Below are 24705 nucleotides of genomic sequence, written 5' to 3' on the forward strand. Positions count from 1 at the left end.
TGTTCGTGTTTCAAATTCTGGAATTTCAGAAAACTGCATTCAATAACTCTGCTCGGCACAGTCACCGGTAGCAGTGCCATCGGCACTGCGCAGCGAAGGTATTGACTGCGTCTTGTCACTTGTGTACTTTACATACGACCAGAATTTCTTCGGATTTTCTACCAAATTTCGAGACAATGTTTCTTTGTGGATCCTATTAAAGGCATCTCAGATTGAAGTCCGTGCCAAATTTTGCGTGTCTGTAAATTTTAGCCAGTCTTCGGGATTTCGCATTCTTCTGAACTTCACATGCTTTTTCCGTTGCCTCTGCAACAGCGTTCGGACCTGTTTTGTGTACCATGGGGGATCAGTTCCATCTCTTACCAATTTATGAGGTATGAATCTCTCAATTGCTGTTGCTACTATATCTTTGAATTTGAGCCACATCTCGTCTACATTTGCATAGTCAGTTCGGAAGGAATGGAGATTGTCTCTTAGGAAGGCTTCTAGTGACACTTTATCCGCTTTTTTAAATAAAATTATTTTGCTTTTGTTTCTGGTTGATTTGGAAGAAACGGTATTGAGCCTAGCTACAATGACCTTATGATCTCTAATCCCTGTATCAGTCATGATGCTCTCTATTAGCTCTGGATTGTTTGTGGCTAAGAGATCAAGTGTGTTCGTGGACTAACTGCTCGAAATAATTTTTGGAGAAATCATTTAGGACAATCTCGGAAGAGGTTTTCTGCCTATCACCGGTTTTGAACAAGTATTTTTGCCAACATATCGAGGGAAGGTTGAAGTCCCCACCAAATATATCCGTATGAGTGGGGTATTTATTTGTTAAGAGACTCAAATTTTCTCTGAACTGTTCATCAACTATATCATCGGAGTCTGGGGGTTGGTAGAAGGAACTAATTATTAACTTAGTTCGGCTGTTAAGTATAACCTCCACCCATACCAAGTATCTACTTCAACTTCACTACAAGATAAACCACTACTGACAGACACAAACACTCCACCACCAATTCTACCACTACTACTTCACGATAATCATCATCTCACATAAACATTTATGTAACTGCTGCAATTCGTAGTATGAGATTTGAAGTAGAGTTTATTTTTGTGATAACTTCCAGTGGAAGTATATTATCGGACGTATTTCTGAATGGAACGCTAATGGTGGAATGTGGTGCAGCTGTCATGGCATTATTTGCTATAATATAAAAATTGTGTATCAGTTAAAACTGCTATTATTATTTAAATTAATCCCTAGCTGTGAACCATTAAATGTACAGATGTTTCTGAGGGCTGTCTTCTTGTGCATTCCAAGTTGTTCTGGTAATTGAGGTTTTACATGTGTTTCTCTCTCAGTCTTACTTGCCTGCAAAATTATACATGAACTGTAATGTTCTCCATGTAGTGGATATTAACTAAAACTATCCCCCCCCCCCCCTCCCCCACTCTTCCTATGAGGTATAAACTAAGTTTGTCTTTCAGATTTGCAATTTCCATGAATGCGTATTTTTTAAAACACTGAGACTTTCTTTACATTCATAAAACTAAACTAAACTCTGTCGAAATAAACCATGAAGGCCCAACAGTACCAACCAGATGCTGTGTCATCCTCAGCCCACATGCGTCACTGGATGCAGATACGGAGGAGCATGTGGTCAGCACAACCACTCTCCTGACCGTATGTCAGTTTAGATCTTTACTTGCATGACTGCTTTTAATTATAGCAGTTTCCAACTGTGGAATGTAAAAAATAAATGACAAGAAAGTAGTGTCTATCCATTTATACCATGAGATTGAAAGATACAAGTTCACCTTTCTGAAGAGTGACCACTGAATTTGTGCACTCTCCCCCCCCCCCCCCCTTTTTTAAAAAGGGAATGACAGAAATTTACACTTCTAGTAATTGTCCAATGTTAGATAGTACTTAGAATTTTGCTGTGACTGGAGACGGGTCCTCCTTTATTTCCGTCTCCTTTTAATTTTGGCAAGTTTTTTGTGCCTCTGTATCTGTGAGAAAGTCATGGTCACTAAAGAATATTTTTATGGATAGATTCAGCATGATTCCCATTGCACTTGTGGGGGAGGCAGCCTAACAATTTGTTTTGAGTTCAGTTACTCCCACGGCCATAACACTACTACTGCAGAATACGCCAGTTTTATTAGGTACAGATTTTTGAATGCATCCACTGAAAGCACTAAAATATTGCTAGGCATGTTACTCATCCAGTAATTAAACTTCTGATTACACCAATATCTATTTTTTTCTTCTTTTTGTAAACATTCCTCAAGGATGAATTTAGACCTGTTGTATTATTACAGATCATGTGGATAATATTAACTTATTGCTCCGTTCATTTAATTCATCATGTTGTGGTTTTTATAAATTCACTAGTCCTATTCATTTAGAAACTGATTTTGAATTGAATAATAGCAGAAATTTTCCTGAAAAGAGTAAAACGTAAGTATTCTTAAGGACACAACTGACTGTTGGAAAGTTAAGCGTCAAACAAAATTAGATGGGAAGGCAAAACAGTTTTGTTTGTGTCTTTTAAAAGTATTTGTTTCCCAAATTTACTGCAAATATAGTTGGTGATAATGTTTTGTGTCTGAATCTATTATGCTGAGGTTGCTTTGAGAGAAATTTCTGATTTTAATGTTGGGACGACTTTTACACCAATTATAAATTGAACAGATCTGCTAGTTTGTAGCCATTGCTTTGTCAGAACAGCAATGAATCACAACAACAGTATAATTAATATCAGTTCACTTAGTGATGTACATCATAGTGAAATATTCTGTGCTTTGGTTAGCTCGACTCAATACACATCAATCAACAGTCTGTGAGTGTTGGAAAGGTAATTTTTGTGTCAGAATGGGTGTATGCAGACATACTGGGAATAATTGTGGAAGCTCTCTTTAGAGATATTTCACAAGAATTACTTGCACTAACCAATTTTTAGTTGTCAATGTGAAATAAAGATCAGAGATCATGTAAGCACCCTATCATCACTCTGTTGGAAGTTATGCACAAATATAGTTGAACACACACATAATCTGATTCACACAACATCTTATTCCAAAGATAAATACTTCACTGTTATAACAAGAGAGGAAGTGTTTGATCTGCAGGAACTTCCCCCACTCTAGCCAACTTCAAAAACCATGTCCTGGTGTTCTCGCTATTCCATCGGCATCCACACTGTGAACCACTATTTGATTTATCTCTTTTTTGTGAAGCTGCCATTGTTCCCCTGACCTTTCACTTGGACTGGGCAACTCAAGTCTGCATATTTCAACTTCATTGCAGACGTTGCTTCCCATATAGTCTTTTATCTCAGTATCATCTTCTTTGTGTCACCAAGAATCAGAAATAAGTCCACAACTTTAATTTACAGCTATGACAAGTTCTTGCAACACTGTGGATGCAGCAGATACTAGTAAATCACTTTCTAGTTTCTTTTTCATTTGTTGAGCAAAATTATAACTGCTTTGTTAGTCACAGATAATGCTTGGGCATTAAAGGCCGCTGCACCATAGTGTACACGACAGTTCTGGACTGGCCAAATGCACACTGGCAGAGTATCATAGGGCTGTCTGGTGGGTAGCCTATACTAACTGCGCAGTGCCCAGCATAGTCTGTGCCCTATGGGGCAGCATTAAAATACAATTGGAACAGTATGTCTTCCACAGTCCTTCAATTTTCCATCTAATGGAGATGTCACTTACAAAGGAAAGATGAAAAAACATTATAACAGATGGGTAAACTTGAAAAATAAATAAAATGACATTTTCCAATAAGTTAACTTCATAACATGCTTATTCTGGAGACTGCAACATCTTGTAAGCCCAAGCTGGAGGTTGTGGATGTGTCAGCAGTATATTGTGCATTAACTTGTGATACTGAAATCACCTGTTGTATTATTCAGCACAGTGCTGTAATTTAGTGTGCGATGCCTGCAGTGCCTCACAGAATTTTTTTAAGAGAACACACTGAGTCAAGCAATTTATGGAAAGACAAAATAACTGCGGTAAAGAATTATTATACTTTCTGTGATGATCAGACACAAGAAGGAACAAGTATAATGTAACACGCTTTCAATTTTGTTCCAAGAGAACTTTAATCCCAAATGGAATGATCCTTAACTACAAGGCCAAGCAGAAGAAATGAATTAAAGTTTGTGCCGCGGCTGGGAATCAAACCCGGGTCTTCTTGCTTGCTAGGCAGAAATGCTAACCATTACAGCACGATGGTCGACATTGCTGCACGGACGACCCAAGCTGAGTGCCCTCTCCAATACAAACTTCAATTCATATCTTCTGCTTATTGTCACTACTGCCAGGGTGCTCCGACATTGGAATAACACCCCAGCATTGGACGTAATGGGAAAGCCCTGTACCATAGGAGATCTTATAATTAAATGTTTCCCTAAGACATTTAAGTCTCTTCATTATCTACGATAATGATCGAAGCAGAAGAAATGAATTAAAATTTGTGCCTATGGTACAGGACTTTCCCATTATGTCCAACGCTAGGGTGCTATTCCAATGTCGGAGAGCCCTGGCAATGTAAGGAAAAATAAGCAGAAGATATAAACTGAAGTTTGTGTTGGGGAGGGCATTCAACTCGGGTAGTTCAGTGCAGCAATGTTGTGGTGGTGTAATGGTTAGCATTTCTGCATAACAAGCAAGAAGACCTGGGTTCAAGTCCCAGCCACAGCATAAATTTTAATTCATTTCTTCTGCTTCTTCTGTCTCAGGGAAACATTTAATTATAAGATCTACAAGAGCAAGTAACATTTGAAACATGCAAGCTATGGTAAATCTAATAAACTGGTTGTCTCTGTCAAACTCTGAAGTGTATTGGTCAAATTATTCATCAGATATTGGACACACAGTGTTCTGACAAGAGGCAATTGATTTCACTTTTCATGGTCATATTGTTGTCTAAGTCACCAATGACACATTTGTTTTTGTGACATTGCCAAAGTGGTGTAAGCAATACCATTGATGTTTGGTGGAAAAAGGAAGATAGTGACATGAAACCATATTCACGAGAGAAATCAAACAATGGAAACTCCACGTAGGAGTACCAACAACATAGAAGACAGATTTCTGCTTACCATACAGAAGACGAAGTTGCAGACAGACACGATTAAAAGACACTCACATATAGCTTTCAGTCATAGCCTTCATCAGTAAAGACCAAGACACACACACCTCCAGCTTCTCAGGCTGGAATGCAACATCGTGTGGGCTGCAAGCAGCAATTTGGAGGGGGTGGGGAAGGGATACTAACACTGTCCAATGGAGTGTGCAGGGATGAGACTGCGAACAGGTGCAGCGTCAGGAGGTTGTGGGGCAAAGAGGTGTTTGTGCATGCGTGTTTCATGGCCGAAAGGAATACATGAGTCTTTTCATTGTGCCTGACTTCAACTTGACATCTTTTCCTACATTATTCATATTGGTGACAAAGTCGTAAAAAATGTAGCAAAAGGTCCGATTGGAAACTGTCAGAAGAAAATTGATCATATCCTTTGGCAATATGTTCTGAGGGGCTATCAAAAGTGATTAATAATGGTATATGACATGGCACTCAAATGTGAAAGGCACTTAACGTTGTATGTTGCTCAAGTTGAACATGATTAGCTGAGGCTAGTTTTGCTAGTTTGGACTTAGCCATTGTTTTTTGTCCTTGTCTAAATGAAAGTGTGCCAACAATTTTAAAGGAAATTTCTCTATATTACTGTGATGGCACTTCAGTCTAAAAAATGAGAGCCATTACATTACTCTTTGAAATCAGAGTATCCCTCAAATGTCCAGATCTATTCACTCCAAATTTATAATATAGCACACAAACTGAAGTTAACACACAGAGGACAGATAAAACAATGAGAAGATACGGACCACTAATAGCTTGTTGGCTTTTTCCATATAACTTACTGAAGAGAGATTAACACTAGGGTCTAAAAAAGTCTTCTCACCAAGTGTTGGCAGGAGAACACACACACACACACACACACACACACACACACACACACACACACACACACACACACACACACACACACGTACTTTTGGAAAAGTCACCCTTTACCACGGGTCAAGGGGAGGCTTACCAGATGGGGTGAGAAGGAGAGACTGGTATCAGTCTTTCCTTCTCACCCCATCCAATAAGTCTCTCCTAATACTATAGTCTGATTAAAATTAATTGTTAGATGACACTTCACATTTTGAAACTTAAATGTTCCAACCAAAACCCTCACGATCACATGCAAACTGTCATCCACTGCCAAAGTGCAACAACAAAGCATCAATTCACTATCACTTGCAGTGTTCAAGTTGTGATCTGTTCTTGTGCTCTGCTGGCAACCCATTTATTTGCGGCTTGCCACAGCAGGCAACAGCACATTCTGCTTGGTTGGCAGTCTGCCGTACATTGTTCATCACAGGTGACAATGCTGTAGTGCCACATAACAAATGTCAAATAACATGTAGCTTTAATCAGAGTGTTGTTGCTTATTGTTTAGTTACTTTTCTGTATACATCTTACATAGAACCTTGCATGTGTCTGGTTTCCTGGTTCTGCTGCATTTGATATTCCATCAGCTCTGTAGATTTCTTTGCAGTGTTTCACCAATGCCCCATGATGCCACACTGTTGACTCGGCCCACCTAAAAAACAAGTAAGCTCAAATCAATAATTTAGGCGCAAGTCAAAAAGTTGGATTTGCAAATACCACATACACCGCATTAAAACATCACACATTTCCACAGGTGTGTGCAGGGGGAGGGAGCAACCAAAATATATGAAATTCTACCAACAAAATGAATGTCAACAAAATACAAGAAGCTGGATGCCCGAAACTTAAGGCAGAAATACAAGCCAAAAAGTGCATGCTAAATGTGAACTGAAGTCGTATTTCATTAACAATAGTTATTAGTCTGTTGTTTCTAGAAGCTCTTGTCTCTAAGATGAAAAAGTATGCACTATGAATGCAAAGAGCAGTTGCTGGAAATGGGGAATGAAACACACTACATACAATATTATTATTCTGTAACCACTCAAGAGAAAATGTGAAAATGCATAACTGACATCCCTCTTTAGTAAGTCTTACAATCATTCTGTAGCATATTCTTAATTTGTTCTTTACAAAATTTATTGGACTTCAGTAATAACCATGAAAGTTACACTCGGGGAGGGGGGGGGGGGGGTTCCTACATAAACGGAATCCTCATCAACCACAACAGAATGTATATTATTCCACTGACAAACGAAATAGCTAGGTCACATTCATTGTCTAAATAAAAATTTGATCACTTAAGGCTATAACTAAATAACACAAGTATTTAACACACTGACTGCCATGAGCCTGCCAGAGGTGACAGCAGAGCCTTAAACCTGACACGAAGGCCTGGCCTGACATTGAAACATCCATCATTATGTGTGCATCAGTCATAAATGACTTTTTTTGGAAGTTCTATCCTCCTTGGATCCATCACATGCCCCAGTAACACAGCAGTATGACATCAAGCATGAAGGGATATAGGTGTCCTACAATAATTTTCACATAGTGCACAGCAGTCCAGGTGCATTCAGTTACTGCTACCAGTCCACTGAAGCCCAGCCTGCGTCTATGGAACAGTGCACCATTCGAACAGCCATTTGCCTATACGGTGACGTATCCAGACACAAACATTCACTTGGTGTCACAAGAAGTGCAATTTGTCTGACTATTTGGCATGTTTCCATTGATCAGTGGTGAAGTCTTGATGATCCTGTGGACACTGCTATCTTAGTTGACAATGTCATTTGGTCAATGTGACAACACACAGGGGTTGTGTTTTCTGGAGCCCCATGTTCCAACAATCTGTGCAGTAAGGTGTTCTTTGAAACATCTGTGTGTGCATCTGGAGTCTACATTGTTGTCAGATCTCACACAGACCACTGCTTATCTTGCTTTACTGACTGGGCAAGCCTCTGGCCACATCCTGTAATTAGACATGAATGTCCAGTCCCTTGTCACGTACTTGTGGTATCACTGTCCTTCAACCACTTTCCTTAGGTGTCACAAAAGCTTGTAAGCAGCTGACCAACTACATCATTTTCGAGACACTTGTCCCCATGCACTGTGCAACAATAATCCCACCCCCCTTTCTTTAAAGTCAGTAATATCAGTGGATTTTCCCAGCTGCAGCTCATATTGTCAATAGAATGAGTTCCCATTCGCCTCTGCTCTACTCACATACTTTCCTTACTGCATCATGTGCTTCGTGGTTATAAAGTTTTGGCACATTAGTGTATCATTTGGTTACACTGAACTTTATATGTACTTATAGTAAACCCATTAATTAAATGTTCTCTCATATATGACTATCATTATTAATTATCATAAAAGTTGGCTAATTTCTCTTACACGTGTGTTGGTACATGAGTAGATCTCCCTTCAATCCTCGACCAGCATCCCAGGTGCAAGGCTGCACGATGCAGAATATCACAGTATCTGGAATAGTAACAGGATACAGCAACTAAACTGGCCACAAATGTCACAAACCAGTATCACAAGAAACTACCATTAGTCCATTGGCTGTTCTCCTATAAAAAGTAAAAGAAATAACCCAGCTTTAATGTTATATTTATGTATTATTTTTACAATAGTGCACAATGTTATATTAAGATATGAGGGTTGTGCATTTTCAAATATTGGAAGAAACCAACCATGCTCTTCATTTCTGATGAAAATAAGTATCTTTTACATCTCATCAATGTTTGGTGGATTTTGTACTTAAGCTTTGGGTTTTCTTTACGTATAAGGAGCAGTCAAATGAAAACAAGACAGTTGGAAAAAGTAAGTAAATTGTTCATTATTTCAATAGTAATCACCACAACTGTTAATATATTTTCTCCCATTGTAAGTCATGGTCAATGCCTTCATGGAAAAATGTTTGCAGTTCCCTACAGAACCATGATTGCACCCAGGCACGCCCCTCTTCATCCTGAGTAAATTGATGGTCATGAATGTATTTCTTCAGAGCTCAAAATAGATAGAAATCACATGGAGGTACTGAAACAACTGGAGCAACTTGTGGGCCCAAGGTGTTGCCAAGGTTGTTTCAGCTACACTGCAGAAGTTTCACTGGGAAGCCCTTACACATACTCCCCATGCAATTTTCATATTTTTTGTGTCCTGAAGAAAGACATTCATGGCCATCAATTTGCTTCAAATAAAGAGGCATGGATGGGTACAATCGCATCAAGCCAACCATTTAACCTTTGTGTGACATTTGCATCATTCAATAGCAAGGTTTAGATCTTGGGTATAGGAGTACTTGATGCTCTAATTCTAAATAACAGAGCTCCAAGGGGGGGGGGGGGGTTACTACTACTGCATTTTTGCTTGACTGACAACAGTTTATTCAGTGAGCATTCTTATGCAATACTGTTGCTGGTGATGACCTGTGATGCCTTTATCTTACAAACTTATGTTTTAACTTCTTCATTAGTAATTAATGGCTGAACCCAAGCAGAAAACTTGTTTTTAAAAATTCGCCAGTGTAAATACATACTATTTAGCATTTGGCAGCAGAAAAATGGTGTTGTGGACTATGAACTCCTTGCCAGAAAGGTGTCCATTAGAGCTCTGCTGGCTTGTGGGTCCATCCAAATGGTCTGTATGCAGCTGTGGTACATCAGACAGAGTGGATACACTTCACATAACTTGGTGGAAGTTGCTGAATATGACCGATGCTCCCTCACCTAATAACTTAGTTGAGTGAACACTTAATGGCCACATGGATATAACACACTTGTTCACAGCCATGCAGATGCTATGTACTCACACTCATTAGTACAGAGGCTGTGAGTTAGCAGTATGTGCGTATGCGCTGAGCTTCCCTTACCGCCCAAAATAGGGCAAAATTTATTTGAATGAGGGATAACAAAAATATTTAGTCATGGCATTATTTATTATCATGAATAAAAACATTTGTCGTTTGTGAATAAAACAACACTATGAATAACAGATGAATTTGAAATCCAATGACAGTTTCACTGCTCCAGCTCTTTATCATTCATTAAAAAAATGTACTTTTCGTTACTTTAGAATAAGTCCTCAGCAAACATCGCATCAGAACATTTGATTTTTGAAGATCTTTCATTGTAACACACTCAAGAAAATATATTCAGCACATGCAAAGGAGATACTGGTGTGTTATATCTCCAGAAATCACTTATTTCAGGATAATGATGTAAGACCTCTCTTCTGCAAAAATTGAGATATCATCAATTCTGCTGTATATTTTGAAAATAACTTCACTGTGATTCGATTTTAGTTTCAGCTCCCAAATCATGTTCAAAATAAATTTTCTTTTTGCGTCATAACATCATTTGAAACTAACGATTCAATTGCTTTGACATGCCTTTGGCTATTACAATTACATCTGCAGTTTGTTGTAAGACTTCCCTTGGTTACGGACAGCAATACAGGTGAACTATATGTTAATAAATTGTGGGTAAGGCAGTGTTGCAGTAATTACAGTTGGTGTAGAAAGGCGAAAAAAAGTCTCCCAATAGTCTCTTGACACTTTCTCGGTAACAATTTTACAGTGTGCTGCAATATTACGATCTCTTTATGTTCTCAAACCCAGTGGGGCTGCAACAGCAGTGTACAGCTAATGCCATCTCCCTATGAAGTATTTTTTTGTTGCAATGGTTACCCGCTGCAATGCACGTAAAGCTGTGATCCACCCAAATGTTGCTCTGAACACTGCAGTGCTTCACTTGGCATCATGTGTGTACTTGCCTTCCTCCCACTTCTGAACCGACTTATACAGCCAGTTAGAGGGGGACCTACAGTTCAACATGTACTCCAAAACAATGTATAACTTTACTTGGCATTTTTCTCATTGTTAAAGATAAATAACATAAAAAAATTGTAGGAACAAGAGGGGATCACACCCTAAACCTTTAGCTTTGTGGTCTGGAACAAAGCTGCCCCCCCCCCCTCACACCTCTCTCTCTCCCCCCTCTCCCTAAGCCTCCCCCCCCCCCCCCCCTCCCCCATAGCTCCTCTTAGTGTTCGATGTGGTGACCCATTGGCTAGCTTCTTTAGCTTTGCAAACTGCAATAATTTTCTTTGATGCTTGTGTGTCCACTGAGCTGCCAAGACACATTTCATACCAACCATTAAAAATTTATTTATCAAATATAAAGCACCAAGCCAAGGAACAAACACTAATTATAGAATCCTGTACAAGAAGTAAACAAAGAATATGTGGTGGCATGCTACATTAAGTGACTAGTAGTCGCTTTACCGGTGAATATTTTATTATTGAATGGATTTAGCATAATGTATACTTACTCGGATAATTATCCAGACAGAAATTCATTCCAATAATGCCCATCTCAGCTTACCACTACATCGTGCACTTGCTTCCTCTTTCCGGTCAGTGTAGTTAATATTACCAACTGTCATGAGTGCTATCAGATAACTTGTCCAATTGAATCACCAAAGTCTAAAATGTAGCTGGAGTGCTCACGAGATTTTCTACTTGCAACGTGGCGTAGACAGAGACAGAGAGAGAAATCAAAACAACAATAGGTTCACCACACTGAGTGTGGTGCAGCATTTCTATGCAGCTCTCACATTGGCACTGAGTGGTGTTAATAGGCTGGGTGGTTATAATTAAACTTTCTCTGTTTAACACGTTATAAGACAGAAATTAATTACCGGACAAGTACTAAATGTCGTAGCATTAATGTCCAGAGTATGGGGTGCATGATTTCCATGTGTCACAGCACCAATGTCCAGTTCCATCTATGGCCACCAGGAGCCATGATCAGTCATCATGATTCATACTCTCTCACACCTGACCAGTCACAGTTCACTTGTTGACATGTCAACATGAGATTGGACAAAATGAGCAGGGCTTTATTAGCAAAACTCTATCATCAAAACAACAGTAATGGTGCAGCTGCACTTCAAGAATATCAGCGGCTGAAAGGATTATGGAAGGGTCTGCTTTCTTCACATGCTGTGCGGAGCGTGATGAAGTGCAAATCAACTGGAGAACAGAATGTGGCTCCAGGCGGAGGCCGACAGCTGGTTGAACCACAGGTGGTTGATGAAATCGCTGTTGTATGGCAAACACCGACGTGTGCAATTCCCTATCATCAGGCTGTGTGCATGCTGTGTCATGACAGTTGAACGTCCTGTGGTCTACTGTACAGAATGTGCTTCGAATCAGTCTTAAATGGTATCTGTACAAGATCCATATCATACAGCAACTTGCACCACAGGATGCACAACAACGTGTTGACTTTGCTTTCCACTTTCTCACTCGGATTGAAGTTGACGAAGCTTATTTTTCTCTGACAGGTAAGGTGAACACACAGAATTGCCGAGGGTGTGGATCTTCACCTCCAGTCACTGTGCATGAAGTTCCTTTGTATGGTGTGGCTTCATGGCTATGTTCATCATTGGAGCATTCTTTTTTTGAACAGACTGGCACTCACGGACCAAGGATGTGCAGTGTGACTGGCCAGCGTTACTGCAATGTGCTTTGGCCCAACAGGAGAGAGACGCATTGAACTCAGAAGTTTTCATGGAAGATGGGGCCCCATTGCACATCACTTGTGAAGTTCACCTGCTTCTCCAGAATATATTTGGAAACGATTGAAGTATCAGCCGATCTTTTCCAAATGATTGGTAGACATGATCACATGATCTCACTCCTCGTGATTTCAGGTTGTGGGGCTACCTGAAGGACAGAGTTTACCAGGGGAACCTTCACACATGTGCTGATCTGAAGCACAGCGTATCAAGAGAGGTAGCCAGCATACCTACAGACATGCTTCATTCTGCTGTGTAGAATGCAGTCCTGCACTTTCAGACTCTTCTGGACACCGCTGGGCACCATACTGAGTCCCTTTCGTAGCAGTATTGGTAGCGGTATGTAGTACCTAGCAGCACATTAAAAATGTTTCCGTTGACTTGATTCTGCGCTACTTCCCTTACCCATGTCCTTGACATTAATGCTACCAAGTTTGGTACTTCATATGGTAATTAGTTTCCATGTTATAATGTGTCAAATAGGAAAATTTATTATCACCTGGTAGTTTCATACAAACGATGACTCTAGCCTACCACCATAATCATATGAGAATTAAAAAGGTGGCTACCACTACATTATTTAACTGTAGTCATCATTATCCAGATTATAGCCAAAACAATTTCTGCCTGTGGAAGAATTGCTCAATAGTGTGTGTGATTAGCATCCCACACACAACAGACCCATTACATGCCATTTAATCGCAGCAAAATGCCCTATGCGTACATATTTATGCCAGTGACTTAATTTATTTTGCAGTATGTGTCACCTCATAGTGGAGGCTACAAAACTAGAGACAGTCTGTGACACCATCATTCACACCCATTCCTCATTGCCTCCACCTCCAAACCCACTCCAATTCATCCCCACCCACTGTGGATGTCTCAAATTGTGACACTGTGCAGATTTATATGTACATTTCTGACATTTTGTTATCAGATTTATGGACTAGATATTCTGCTGTTGCCCCAAAGATGATTACTTAAGACAAATATGTCTATTCCGTATAGGGATCATCTGATAGTTTGATTCTTCCAGCTCTACCATTCAAAAAGTAGTGACAATAGGTGACAGACAAGTATGTATCAACTAGTAAATAATATTACAGTGCGACGGGGCGGTAAAATAAAGAAGTAGTGCAGTTGCAGAGAGTTCACACGAATGTGTAAATACAAATGTGGGTTAAAAAATGTTATTGCAAATTTTGGCTCTCGCATAAGTCTCAGGGGATGATTTCCGCACTTGGCGCATTAGTACACTTCCACACCCGCGCATTTGTTATAATTTTTGAATTAATTATTCTCTCAGACGTAAGTACAGTTTATGCTAGGGAACAAGAACTAGGCGATTATTATACTAAAATCACTTTTCACGACACGGTTCAATCACTATTTATTGGCGTTGTCCTTTTCTTTCACACAATGAAATTAGCTCTGGTGAGACAGTTCACAGTTTTACTTTAATAATAATTTGACCTTGAGACCACAATAGCAGTAATGTTGGCTGCTACAAACGAAAATTATTCAAATAATTCGAACAGAACCACAAGTCCCACTGTCCTCTTTGTTCTACAAGTTTTGGCGCGAAATCACAGATCGCCATATGTTCACTTACGCCAATACATACCTCGTAATTGGCACTCACACAAATAATCGTAGCACTTCCAGTTCACCAAATATATGCTTGCACACTTGCACTATTAAACAATACTCTTTGTCGAAATAAATCGGCATGAGAAGAAATTCTCAAACGACCACATGGGCCACCCTCAAGTGGGGCTTGCTTGCCACCCACCCTCCAAGACGAGTGACCAATGACCTTTTCTTTTCTTTTCTCTCCCCCCCCCCCCCCCCCCCCCCGCCCCCTCATTCCTTCCCCGGATGGGGGAAGGCAGGAGCATGGAGAGCCTAGTGGTCTTTGGTGCCTTAGCTTAGCTTATGTTGTTCTGCTGGGACACCATTTATTTGTTGAGATGGGGAAATTTCTTTTTAGTTTCCTGTTGATTCTTTTGTTTTCTGGTGAGAGGATGTGACGACCCTGGCATTTGCCCAAGTTCTAAGGCAAACCTCTCGAAAATCTTAGCAAGGGTCATTGTGTTTGATGTTGTTATCTTCTGCCTTTGTTGTTCTACTTTTTTTGAGTGTTAATCTTCTATGAGGTGGCTGATTAAGTTGGTTCTGTTGTTATTGTCATTACTGTCTTCGTTGTATGTGATGCATTCTTTTATTGTTTTGGGTGGGGAAGCATATTTGTGTTCTGGAAAGTTGAATTACATTGGTGTGTAGTTAAGTAGTTCAGTCATTAGTGTTCTGTTGGTTTCTCTGTTTTTTACAATTTTTGTCGTAAGTTGGATCCATCTCTCTTTTATTGGGGGGAGCTTCGTGCTTTGGTAGACTGTGTTGTTGTCTGTTCTCCTGTCAAGTCTTCCTGCGATGTGAAGGATTTTCCTCTCTAGATCTTGTAGTTTCTGCATGTTATTTTTGTTTGTCATCCAAACTGGGGCAGCATACTCGAGGACTGGCCATATAAACACCTTATACGTGTGGATTAGAGTGTCGTTGTTGGTACCATTTGCTCTGCCCCTTATAAGTTTGATGAGATTACATCTGTTGTTTGCTTTATGGGTTATTTTACGAGTGTGCGGAATCCATGACGTCGTGTAATCAAGGGTCGTTCCTAGGTACGTAGCTGTGTCTTGTGGTTGGATGGTCTCTCCACATAGTCTTATGTTGGGTTTTTGTAGTAGTTGTTCTCTCCGTCTTGAGAATTGTTTGTGGTTGAATAATACCAGCTGAATTTTTTGGGCGTTTGGTTTTAATCGCCATTTTCTTAACCATGTTTCTAGTTGGGTGATGTAATTGTTATTCTTCCGGTTGATCAGCTCTATCATTTGTGCTTGGCACCAGTAGGCTGTATCATCAGCGTAGAGTGCCAGCCCTTCATTCCAACTTGTCGGGTGCGATATATCTAAGGTATATAGGCTGTATAGGAGAGACAACAGAATTGCTCCTTGCGTGCACGCCTGCCTCTGGGAAATATGCTTGTGAGTGGAATTCGTTTACACATACTCGAGATGGCCTGTTGTCTAAGATGTGGGTCAGTAGCAAGGTTAGCTGGGTTGGCACCCCCATCTGGTGGAGTTTATAGTAAAGTCCCTTGTGCCACACTTTATCAAAAGCTCTTTCTATGTCTAAGAAGAGAGCTGAGGCATAGTTCATCAGGTTTACACCTTCTGTGATACTGCTGGAGATTCGGATTATAGGATATATGGTTGAATGATGTTTCCTGAAACCTGCCTGTGTTTTCGGAATGATGTTTTTCTCAGCAAATTTGCTGTTGTTGATTATGTTTTCAAATCCTTTTCCTATTACCGACAGTAGTGTAATAGGCCTGTAGGATTTAGGGTTGTTTGGTGGTTTTCCTGGTTTCAGAATCATCATAATTTTGGCTTCCTTCCACATTGTCAGAATGATTTGTAGTTTTAGGCAGCATTGTAAATTATGTTAAGGCAGTCTAGTATTTTTTTTTTTTTTTTTTTTTTTTTTTGCGGTGCTAGCCGAAGTTGCTATCGTGTGATTTTTTCAAGACCAGGGGCACTGTTTTTCCCTTTTAGTAGTGACTGAGTTTGGATTCCTCCTGGCCAAGATGACTGCTCGCTTATATAGTCTCAGATGTCCAACCCCCCTGGTTATTTAAGCACCAGTCTCACCAGTTAAGGTTACAAATTTTGATACATACATCCCTCGACAGAAACAGGTACACCATCGGAACCACGATAAAAAGTACATCTTATTTACTATGTTACATTAATTTCTAGGATTATTCCATCAACTGTAAATCAAGTTTTAGTTTTTGCAAAATTTCGCCACTTAGCGCAAATTTGTTTGTTTACATCTGTGCTGCAAAGTTTTAACATGGACCTGCATATAGCATTATTTTTAGATGTAATCTATAGTGATCTACACGTTGCACTGCTCAAAATCTTCATATCTATAATAATTAATTATGGGTGATAAATGTTAATAATAATTTGCAAACAATGAAAACTATTGCAAGTTACATGTATAGTATAACGTAACGAGTTTAAAATACATGTGATGCCACCCCAAATATTGTATAGTGCTGTTCTTTACGTCATGAATTTTCTATTGAATTTTATAATCAATTTCCCCTCAAACTTTGTTTATTGCTCTTTACGGGCTTAATTATTTATGAATCTTAACATATGACTATGGCACTCAATCCACTATGACGAGGCTTTTTAATGAGTGCTTGCTCATCCCTGTAAGTTGTTATTTATTACAACTGCATAGGCTTCCGCGGCCAGAGTCAGTCGACATAAAAGTTTTCTCGGTATGGTACCATGTCATAATGTAAAAACTACTGCTGCTGGAGAAAAACCAACGTTTTGGCCCAAATTGCAGCGGCCTTCTTCTGGGTCTAATGGTTATTTACTATTTTTATTAATCTTTCAGTATTCATGATATTACCCAATTTTGAGGTTACTATAACTTTTGCGTGACTTTAAATAAAGATCGATCTTTCAGAAGGTACATGTAGCTGACCACAATCCACTGCCGCATTGCTCTTCACCGTAAGTTACGTAATGCACGAAAAACCAAACCATGCCCCAAGCTGCAGGCCACATGGCCGCCGGAGACCATCCCACCGACCGTTGCAAATCTTGCGCGGGTGCGCCACGCACTTCTGTGAAACACCCACCATGTAGCGTGCTCGCTCTCCACAAAGCAATCCTTGCATACTATAAATATTCATCTAGTAACAGGGGTTGGTACCATCACAACAGCAATAATTACTGCAGTTTGGAAAATTCCATCAATCATCTAACTATCATGAAAAGATTTTTTTTTCCCCCTACAACCCATTGCAGTATGAACTCTAGTGTTCCTTAGGATTCCATTCCTTAAATTTTTGTGGTTGTTTTCCGTTACATGAGACAGAGAAAAAGCATCAAAGCATCAGACCTGAAACATACTTTTACAGCCATATTTGAATCTATGGCAACAATTGCCATAACACACAAATTAGAACTAAGTAGCTTATGTGCACTTGAAAGTAGTACACAAGTAAATAAGTTCTCAGAAGGATACAATTCATTTTGCACTAGAGTGCTTGTTTTAGTATGGATTGAGGAAATAAATATTTTAAAATTTTTCAATATAGTGTGACACCAAATTCTTATCATAGTCGCCATCAGGTACATTCCTATTTAAGGACTTGCTGACACCGTGTTTATAAAGCTGAGTGAGCCTTGTTATTTTACTAATTAAGATGTGGAGAACATGCAGCAAAGAAGAGTGAAGATCTTTGTGTACAGGTGTATTCAGCACTGACTTACAAATTTTATGTGGCAGATAACACAACAGTCAAATAATTTCAGGAATCCTTTAGTAATTACTCAGACTGAGAAGTAAATTATTGTTGGTTTCAGAGCCATATTGAACCACCAAAGATGGCGGTGCAGTCCAGCAATTACGCTTTGATAATTCCCATACAGATATCCTCACAGCCTGAAGGAGCAGTTACTGCATGAATATATCAGGAACTAAATTAAGATCTAATTGGAAGAACTCAAGGAAATGCACAGAGGCTGTCCTTGACTTTGTTTGGTAAACCTATTATTACTATTTTGGATTTTCTCTATTTTATGCACACTACAAATACAAAATCTGATTCATGAGGCACATTTTGCTTTTCTTGGCAAAGCATCAGCAACAATTATAATGTAATCACTGTGTGTAGATTATACTAACTGTACGATCAAAATGGCACGTGTACTATGTGAATGATGTGTGTTATTCTGGCCAACTGCTCTGAATGAGGTTAATGGTAACACATTCAATCTAGTGCTGCCTACTTAAGTAAAGACAGCATGGTGGTGTCACTGCTTTTTATGAACAACAACTTTGACTAAACTCTACCCTCTTTCATCCTGCTCCACCAGCTAGTATCCACTATGCACCTGCCCTGTTACATCGCCTCATGCTTCTCTCAAGAAAAAGAACAGACTGGAACAAAAGAACTCATAACACTTGAAGAGAAACACCTGCTCAAGACGGTGAGTTACAATAAACTTCTTGAGTAAAGGGAAAAAGATATGAAAACTGAGTAAGCTATAAATAAATTTTTGTCTAACATGAACCATGCTGTGAATCGAACATAAGCTTGAGTGCCATGACGTATTCCTTTTCAAATGAAATTGTTGTTTTTATTATGTTACAGTATGCGATTGCAAGGCAATGCCAAATGGCAGTTATATTCAGCACCAACATTATTTATTTTACCTCCACTGCCATTTAATTATTGTTTTGATATTATTGATGCAATATGTGTACTGTTGTTATGAACAATTAAAAGCAAGCTTCTGTTCACCAGAGGACAGTTAAATTTTTGGCTATAGCCCTGAGCTGTTTATCACTTCTGGCAAATTGACAGTCTATTATCACTACTATCCAACTTTCTGCTAAGTATATATGTGAGTGTCATTTGAAAGCTTTTACAAGTTGCCAAATAAATAATTATAGATATATGTATCACCTCTTTAATGACACAAACTTTTGTGTGTCAGTTTGCGAGAAACTGCAAAAGAAAGTTTGTGTTACACTTTTACAAAGGGGTAATAGTAGAAAATAATAAAATTAAAGTTGTCTCATGTAGATGCAACACATTTTTACTGTAGGTTAATCAAAGGCATATTTATGGATCATAGCTGCAACTTTTCATGAAATTAGTAATTACTGAAATAATGTTACTCAACACAGCTTACTTCACACTTTATTTTGCCGGTTTTAGCACTGCTTTAGCAATTTAATAAATCTTTAACGCACCTCATTTTGCAAAAAAACATTTTTATGGCCTGTATCACACATTAAATGTTGCTTACACTACAGTTTGCCTCAAGATTGATTTAAAAAATGACTTTCTTGTATTTGACATCAGTTTGAATAATCTGACTTAAAGAACATAGCCCTAAATTCATGAGCTGCTAATGATACAAATATTATGAGAGAGTTCACTTTTGTGGTAATTACACTTGCTTAACATTATTATCATCTGCTAAGCAATTGAAATGACAGTCGCTACACAGGTTCTATACATTAAAGTTAATTATGTAATAACCTCCATGCAATCCTACTTCCAATTATCTGAAATATTTTGTCAATTAGTTATTTGAATAAATAGGCACTGCCCTCTGATTCACCTTATTTCACATGGATTAGTGGGGCAACAGAAAAGAAAGGATACCATGAAGGTTCTACTAAACAGATAGTAAGACAGCTGTTAGCAAAAAATTGTGTGTCATCTGGAAATTGCTTTGCAACTTTGTGGAGATCAACTTACTTCCTGCACTGGAGCTGAATTACCCTACTACATTTAACAGGCATTTACTTGTGATATTGATGAGATATTCTGAACAATTCGTGTGTACTAAAAGAGAGAGTGTATGAAAAAAAAAAAAAAAAATACTGTAAGGATGTTATTTTAAGAGTAAATTACAATTTCTCTGATCTTTTACTCTGTGAGAAAACCATACTGCACCTGTAGCTGTATATTTAAATATTGCTGGATGATTTTCCTCATGTAATTGAAAACAACCATAAAAAAGTTTGGTAATGGAATCCTAAGAAACACAAGAGTTCATACCGCAGTGCTCTGTGTAGACAGAAAAAGCAGCTTTTCATAATAGTCGAATGATAGATGGAATTTGTCAAACTACACTATTACTATATTATTATTTACTATTTGATATACACTTTTCTGTCACCTATTTTCACTACTTTTTGAATGGTGGAGCTGGAAGAAGCGAGATATTGGATGTTCCCTACACAGAATAGACACATTTATCTTATTCATCAGCAGAATATCTACTCCATAAAGCTGATAAACTGTCAGAAATGTAGGTATAAATCTGCATCTAGTGTCACAATTTGAGATATTCACAATGGGTAGAGGAGAACTGGAGTGGGGGTGGGGGCAGTGAGGAGTGGGTGTGAATGATGGTGTCACCTCCACAAAAAGGTGACATTATTATTATTATTATTATTATTATTATTATTATTAATTTTTGAGTCCTAAATCTGGCCCAAGTAGAGGGCTTGCTGACTATGAAATTGGCGAGTTATTTGAAAATAGTACTGATAGAGAATATTTTAGTGAAAGTAGTAGCAATTCAGAAAGTGAAAGTGATGTTCTTGCTTATATATTGAAGTAAGTGAAGACAAAATGGAAGAAGCACATTTCACGGGCTTCATGGACCAAAGCACATGCTGTCAGTGGAATCTTCTGCAATTGAATATTACAATTTATTTTTACCTGCAGCATTTCTTCAACTGACTGATTTAAACAGCTATGCAGGTTATGTTGAAACGGGCTGCTACTTTCTCCAATTCATATGAAAAATGGAAGAAAGTCACAATAACTGAGAAAAGAACTTTTATATCATGCTTACTCAGGCACTCTACAAAAGACCTACAATGCTTTCATATTGGAACACAAAAACCATCCCAGACATTTCCATGGTTTGGCAAAATATAATCTGCTCACTGATTTAGACATCTTATGAAATTCTTTCATCTTGTTGACAGTGAGAAGTTTCCAGCACCAAGTCATGCTGATTAGGACCTGTGTATCAGACACCAGCCTTTGGTTGATTGTGCCAGTAATGTATTCATACATTACTTGCCACATGAAGAGCTTAGCACTGATGACAGGGTAGTTGATACTAAATGTCACATTACCCTTTTACAAAATTTGCAAACAAACACCACCACCGGTGAGGAATTAAATTCTGGATGCTTTGTAACTCCATAACACACTACTGTCTTGCGTTTGTGATTCAAAAGGTGGCTTTGGATTCTGTGTTGTTCAGAAGTTACTATGTTTAGGTATGAAACTTCCTGGCAGATTAAAACTGTGTGCCCGACCGAGACTCGAACTCGGGACCTTTGCCTTACGCGGGCAAGTGCTCTACCATCTGAGCTACCGAAGCACGACTCACGCCCGGTACTCACAGCTTTACTTCTGCCAGTATCTCGTCTCCTACCTTCCAAACTTTACAGAAGCTCTCCTGCGAACCTTGCAGAACTAGCACTCCTGAAAGAAAGGATATAGTGGAGACATGGCTTAGCCACAGCCTGGGGGATGTTTCCAGAATGAGATTTTCACTCTGCAGCGGAGTGTGCGCTGATATGAAACTTCCTGGCTTTGCCCGCGAAAGGCAAAGGTCCCAAGTTCGAGTCTCGGTCGGCCACACAGTTTTAATCTGCCAGGAAGTTTCATATCAGCGCACACTCCGCTGCAGAGTGAAAATCTCATTCTGGATGTTTAGGTATGTTCTTGAACAAAGGATATCATGTTTTTGTAGGTTACTTTTTTCAATTTTTATGTCTGTACTTCTTGTGAAAAGTCAAGCCTTTTCAAATTATTACCTACATTACTTGCACTTATGGGAAAAAAAGAAAAAATTTCCACACAAATTTAAAAATAAATTTGGTGTTGGGAGAAAGATGCACTGCAGGTCAGGTCCAGTACTGCCTTGTGCATGCACAGAGAAAAAATCTAAGCAAATATCCTATCTTATCATTGTCTAGTAGAGTTGCTATTGGTGATATTGAAGTCCAACATTAAAACAAAACAGGGAAAAAGGCACAAATAATACTCCAATACAAACAGTACATGGGTGTAATGCACCAACACACACATCTAATATGATGCTGAATGCTTATTTGGATGAGAGGAGATTACCCTGTTATTCGAAGAATGTAGCTGTCAACATTATGTCACAAATGGTGTTAAACTCGTACCGTACAAAGAGCAAAAAAAAAAAAGGAATAAAAACTTATTTCAAATATCTTTTTACTGTATTGGCAATCTAAGCTTTGTCAGCTGAAATGGTTTTAAGAGAGGGTTGAAAAAACAATGATGATGATGATGATGATTATTTGGGTTGAGGGGGCACTCGACATCATGGTCATCAGCACCCTGACGAAAAGTCGACATGAAATCTCATGGGTGGGGATGAGGGCTGTCCCCACATGCAGAGCACTTTATAACATACTAAAGTCTTCCGCCCTTCCTCACCAGTTTAGGGATGAAGCCTGACAGTTCACAAAATTTCACCACTCTTTTAACACTGGTATCGGTATCTGTGAGGATCGTGGGGCAGATCTCCAGCGAGACCGAGGGCTGTCCTAATACCAGTATATAGGACACACGTAGCCACAATATCCTGAACTGAAAGTGGCACGCCACAAACTTCACAGAATGATGGATACTCCCACCAGAGGAGGAAGCCATGTGTGAAAGGGCTGGTAAGCAAAACCTCCTTCCAGCATCGAGGCTGAGGGTGAAAAGAAACCACAACCAAGATGCAAATTGTGATCCTAATGGTTCTCCAGGTTTGAGAAAAACTTCCAGACAAGAGAGAGTCAAGATGTTGTGTGTGTACTAGTGAAGGATAAACAGGTTGTATATACGGACAAGGAAAAAAAAAAAGAATCCCGTATTTTTCCCCGTTAGAAATACACATTTTCCTGGGCAAAAGCGCACTTTTTCCATGTTAAGTGACAGTATTCTTTCTCTCAGGGTAGTGGATGCCATAGTACGAAATTTTTAAACAAACTTGGAATCGTCATATTGTTCCATAATTTGTGTGATGTCCCCGTTTCTTCTCCTTCATCGTTCTAACAAAGAGTCTTGTTATCACTAATTCTGTAACTATTCCTGTCAATGTCAAAGCTTATTCGCCGGTTAACTTCACTAACTCTGCCAGACTCACCGGTTTAGTTGTCCCGCGATTATTCGCTGGTTAGGCGTTGTTACGCGATCGTGCAACGCGCTTTCCGTGCTACTTCCAGAATAGAACATAAAGCGGCTGCTAGCCAGGGACTGTACAACTGGCCCTTACTAGTATAGCGATCTGACCAAAAACATTTTGTCGAAATTTAATTTTCTTGGATACACCGAGAAGGTAATACGTAATCGCCGGACACAGTGGCCGACTGGTTCTAGGTGCTTCAGTCTGGAACGGCGGGACCATTACGGTCGCATGTTCGAATCCCGCCTCGGGCATGGATGTGTGTGATGTTCTTAGGTTAGTTAGGTTTAAGTAGTTCTAAGTTCTAGGGAGCTAGTGACTTCAGGTCTTAAGTCCCATAGTGTTCAGAGCCATTTTAATACGTAATCTTTCTTACCTGTTATTTGTTTATTTCTACTCCAATAGTCTGAATCTATGGATTTCACTAGTAATTATAACAAACATCATCATTCACAAACCCAATCAACCAAACAGTCAGCAGTTTGCATCCATCCATTCGGCCTTACTCCGCTCAGCTCTTAAAATCCCTTTTGTCTGTGGGAAAGTTTTGTTTCTACATCCGACGATGATTCCCCTTACAGCAGAGACATTATGTAGACTATGCACGCATTCACAAATCAACTTACGATTCATTCAGAAATCAACTTAGAACGTATTCAAAAACCGACAGGTGTGCGTTTCAAAGTCATATGAATAACCGATAGACTAATGTGCGCTGGATGCTAGGCGCTTTGTGAACCAAGGTTTTTTTTCCCCCGAAGAATATGAATTCCTCCCTCCCGCGATCTGAGCCTGCTGTGCATGCATGAATCTGGCAGCTTAGGTGCTCCAATAAAATTTTCCCAGTAGCATCTAGCTGCTTGCTGCGACTGCTTACACAGCCAACAGCCACATTTCTGTAGCAAGAAGCGGGAGAAGGTACTACTCAACTGCACATACTCATCATCCCGCTCATAACATCTAAAACGAACCTAATATAAACAGTTGTGATGTCACGCTCATTGGAGGCAATTTGTTGTTACGAAGCATTGCATAGTCTTCCTAAAGCCTCTGATATATTTTGCTGTTGGCAGATGGTTGTATGGATACTGTGTTTTGTTGTTGTATATGGCACATTTCCTTTGCAGTTTAAGTTTTATTTTCGTTTTTTCTCTCGTTTGTGTTTTATTGCTGCAGTATTACTCTGCAGTAGTGGGATACAGTAATATCCTTTGTTAGAGTATAGTTTCTTATCAGTCAAAATTACAAAAATTTAATTGAAAACAA

The 24705-nt window shown here is 39.2% G+C and overlaps 1 protein-coding gene and 1 non-coding gene across 5 annotated transcripts in view; one reads left to right on the forward strand and one right to left on the reverse strand.

Moving 5' to 3' along the window:
• LOC126297445 (transmembrane protein 39A) overlaps positions 1–24705 on the reverse strand; it is a 181146-nt gene that overhangs the window by 19144 nt on the left and 137297 nt on the right. For 2 of the 4 annotated variants that reach the window (XM_049988293.1, XM_049988295.1), the window contains exons 11-12: positions 8411–8497; positions 6548–6668 (exon numbers count right to left, since the gene is read on the reverse strand). In XM_049988293.1, coding sequence (XP_049844250.1) covers positions 6548–6668; positions 8411–8497 — 208 coding nt within the window. The remainder of the gene's footprint in view (positions 1–6547; positions 6669–8410; positions 8498–24705) is intronic. The other 2 variants (XM_049988294.1, XM_049988296.1) reach the window with 1 other exon arrangement.
• On the forward strand, positions 4644–4716 carry Trnav-aac (transfer RNA valine (anticodon AAC)). Its single transcript has one exon. It is a non-coding gene; the product is annotated as a tRNA-Val (tRNA).

The sequence above is a fragment of the Schistocerca gregaria genome, chromosome X (assembly GCF_023897955.1).
Source record: "Schistocerca gregaria isolate iqSchGreg1 chromosome X, iqSchGreg1.2, whole genome shotgun sequence".
Lineage (NCBI taxonomy): Eukaryota > Metazoa > Arthropoda > Insecta > Orthoptera > Acrididae > Schistocerca > Schistocerca gregaria.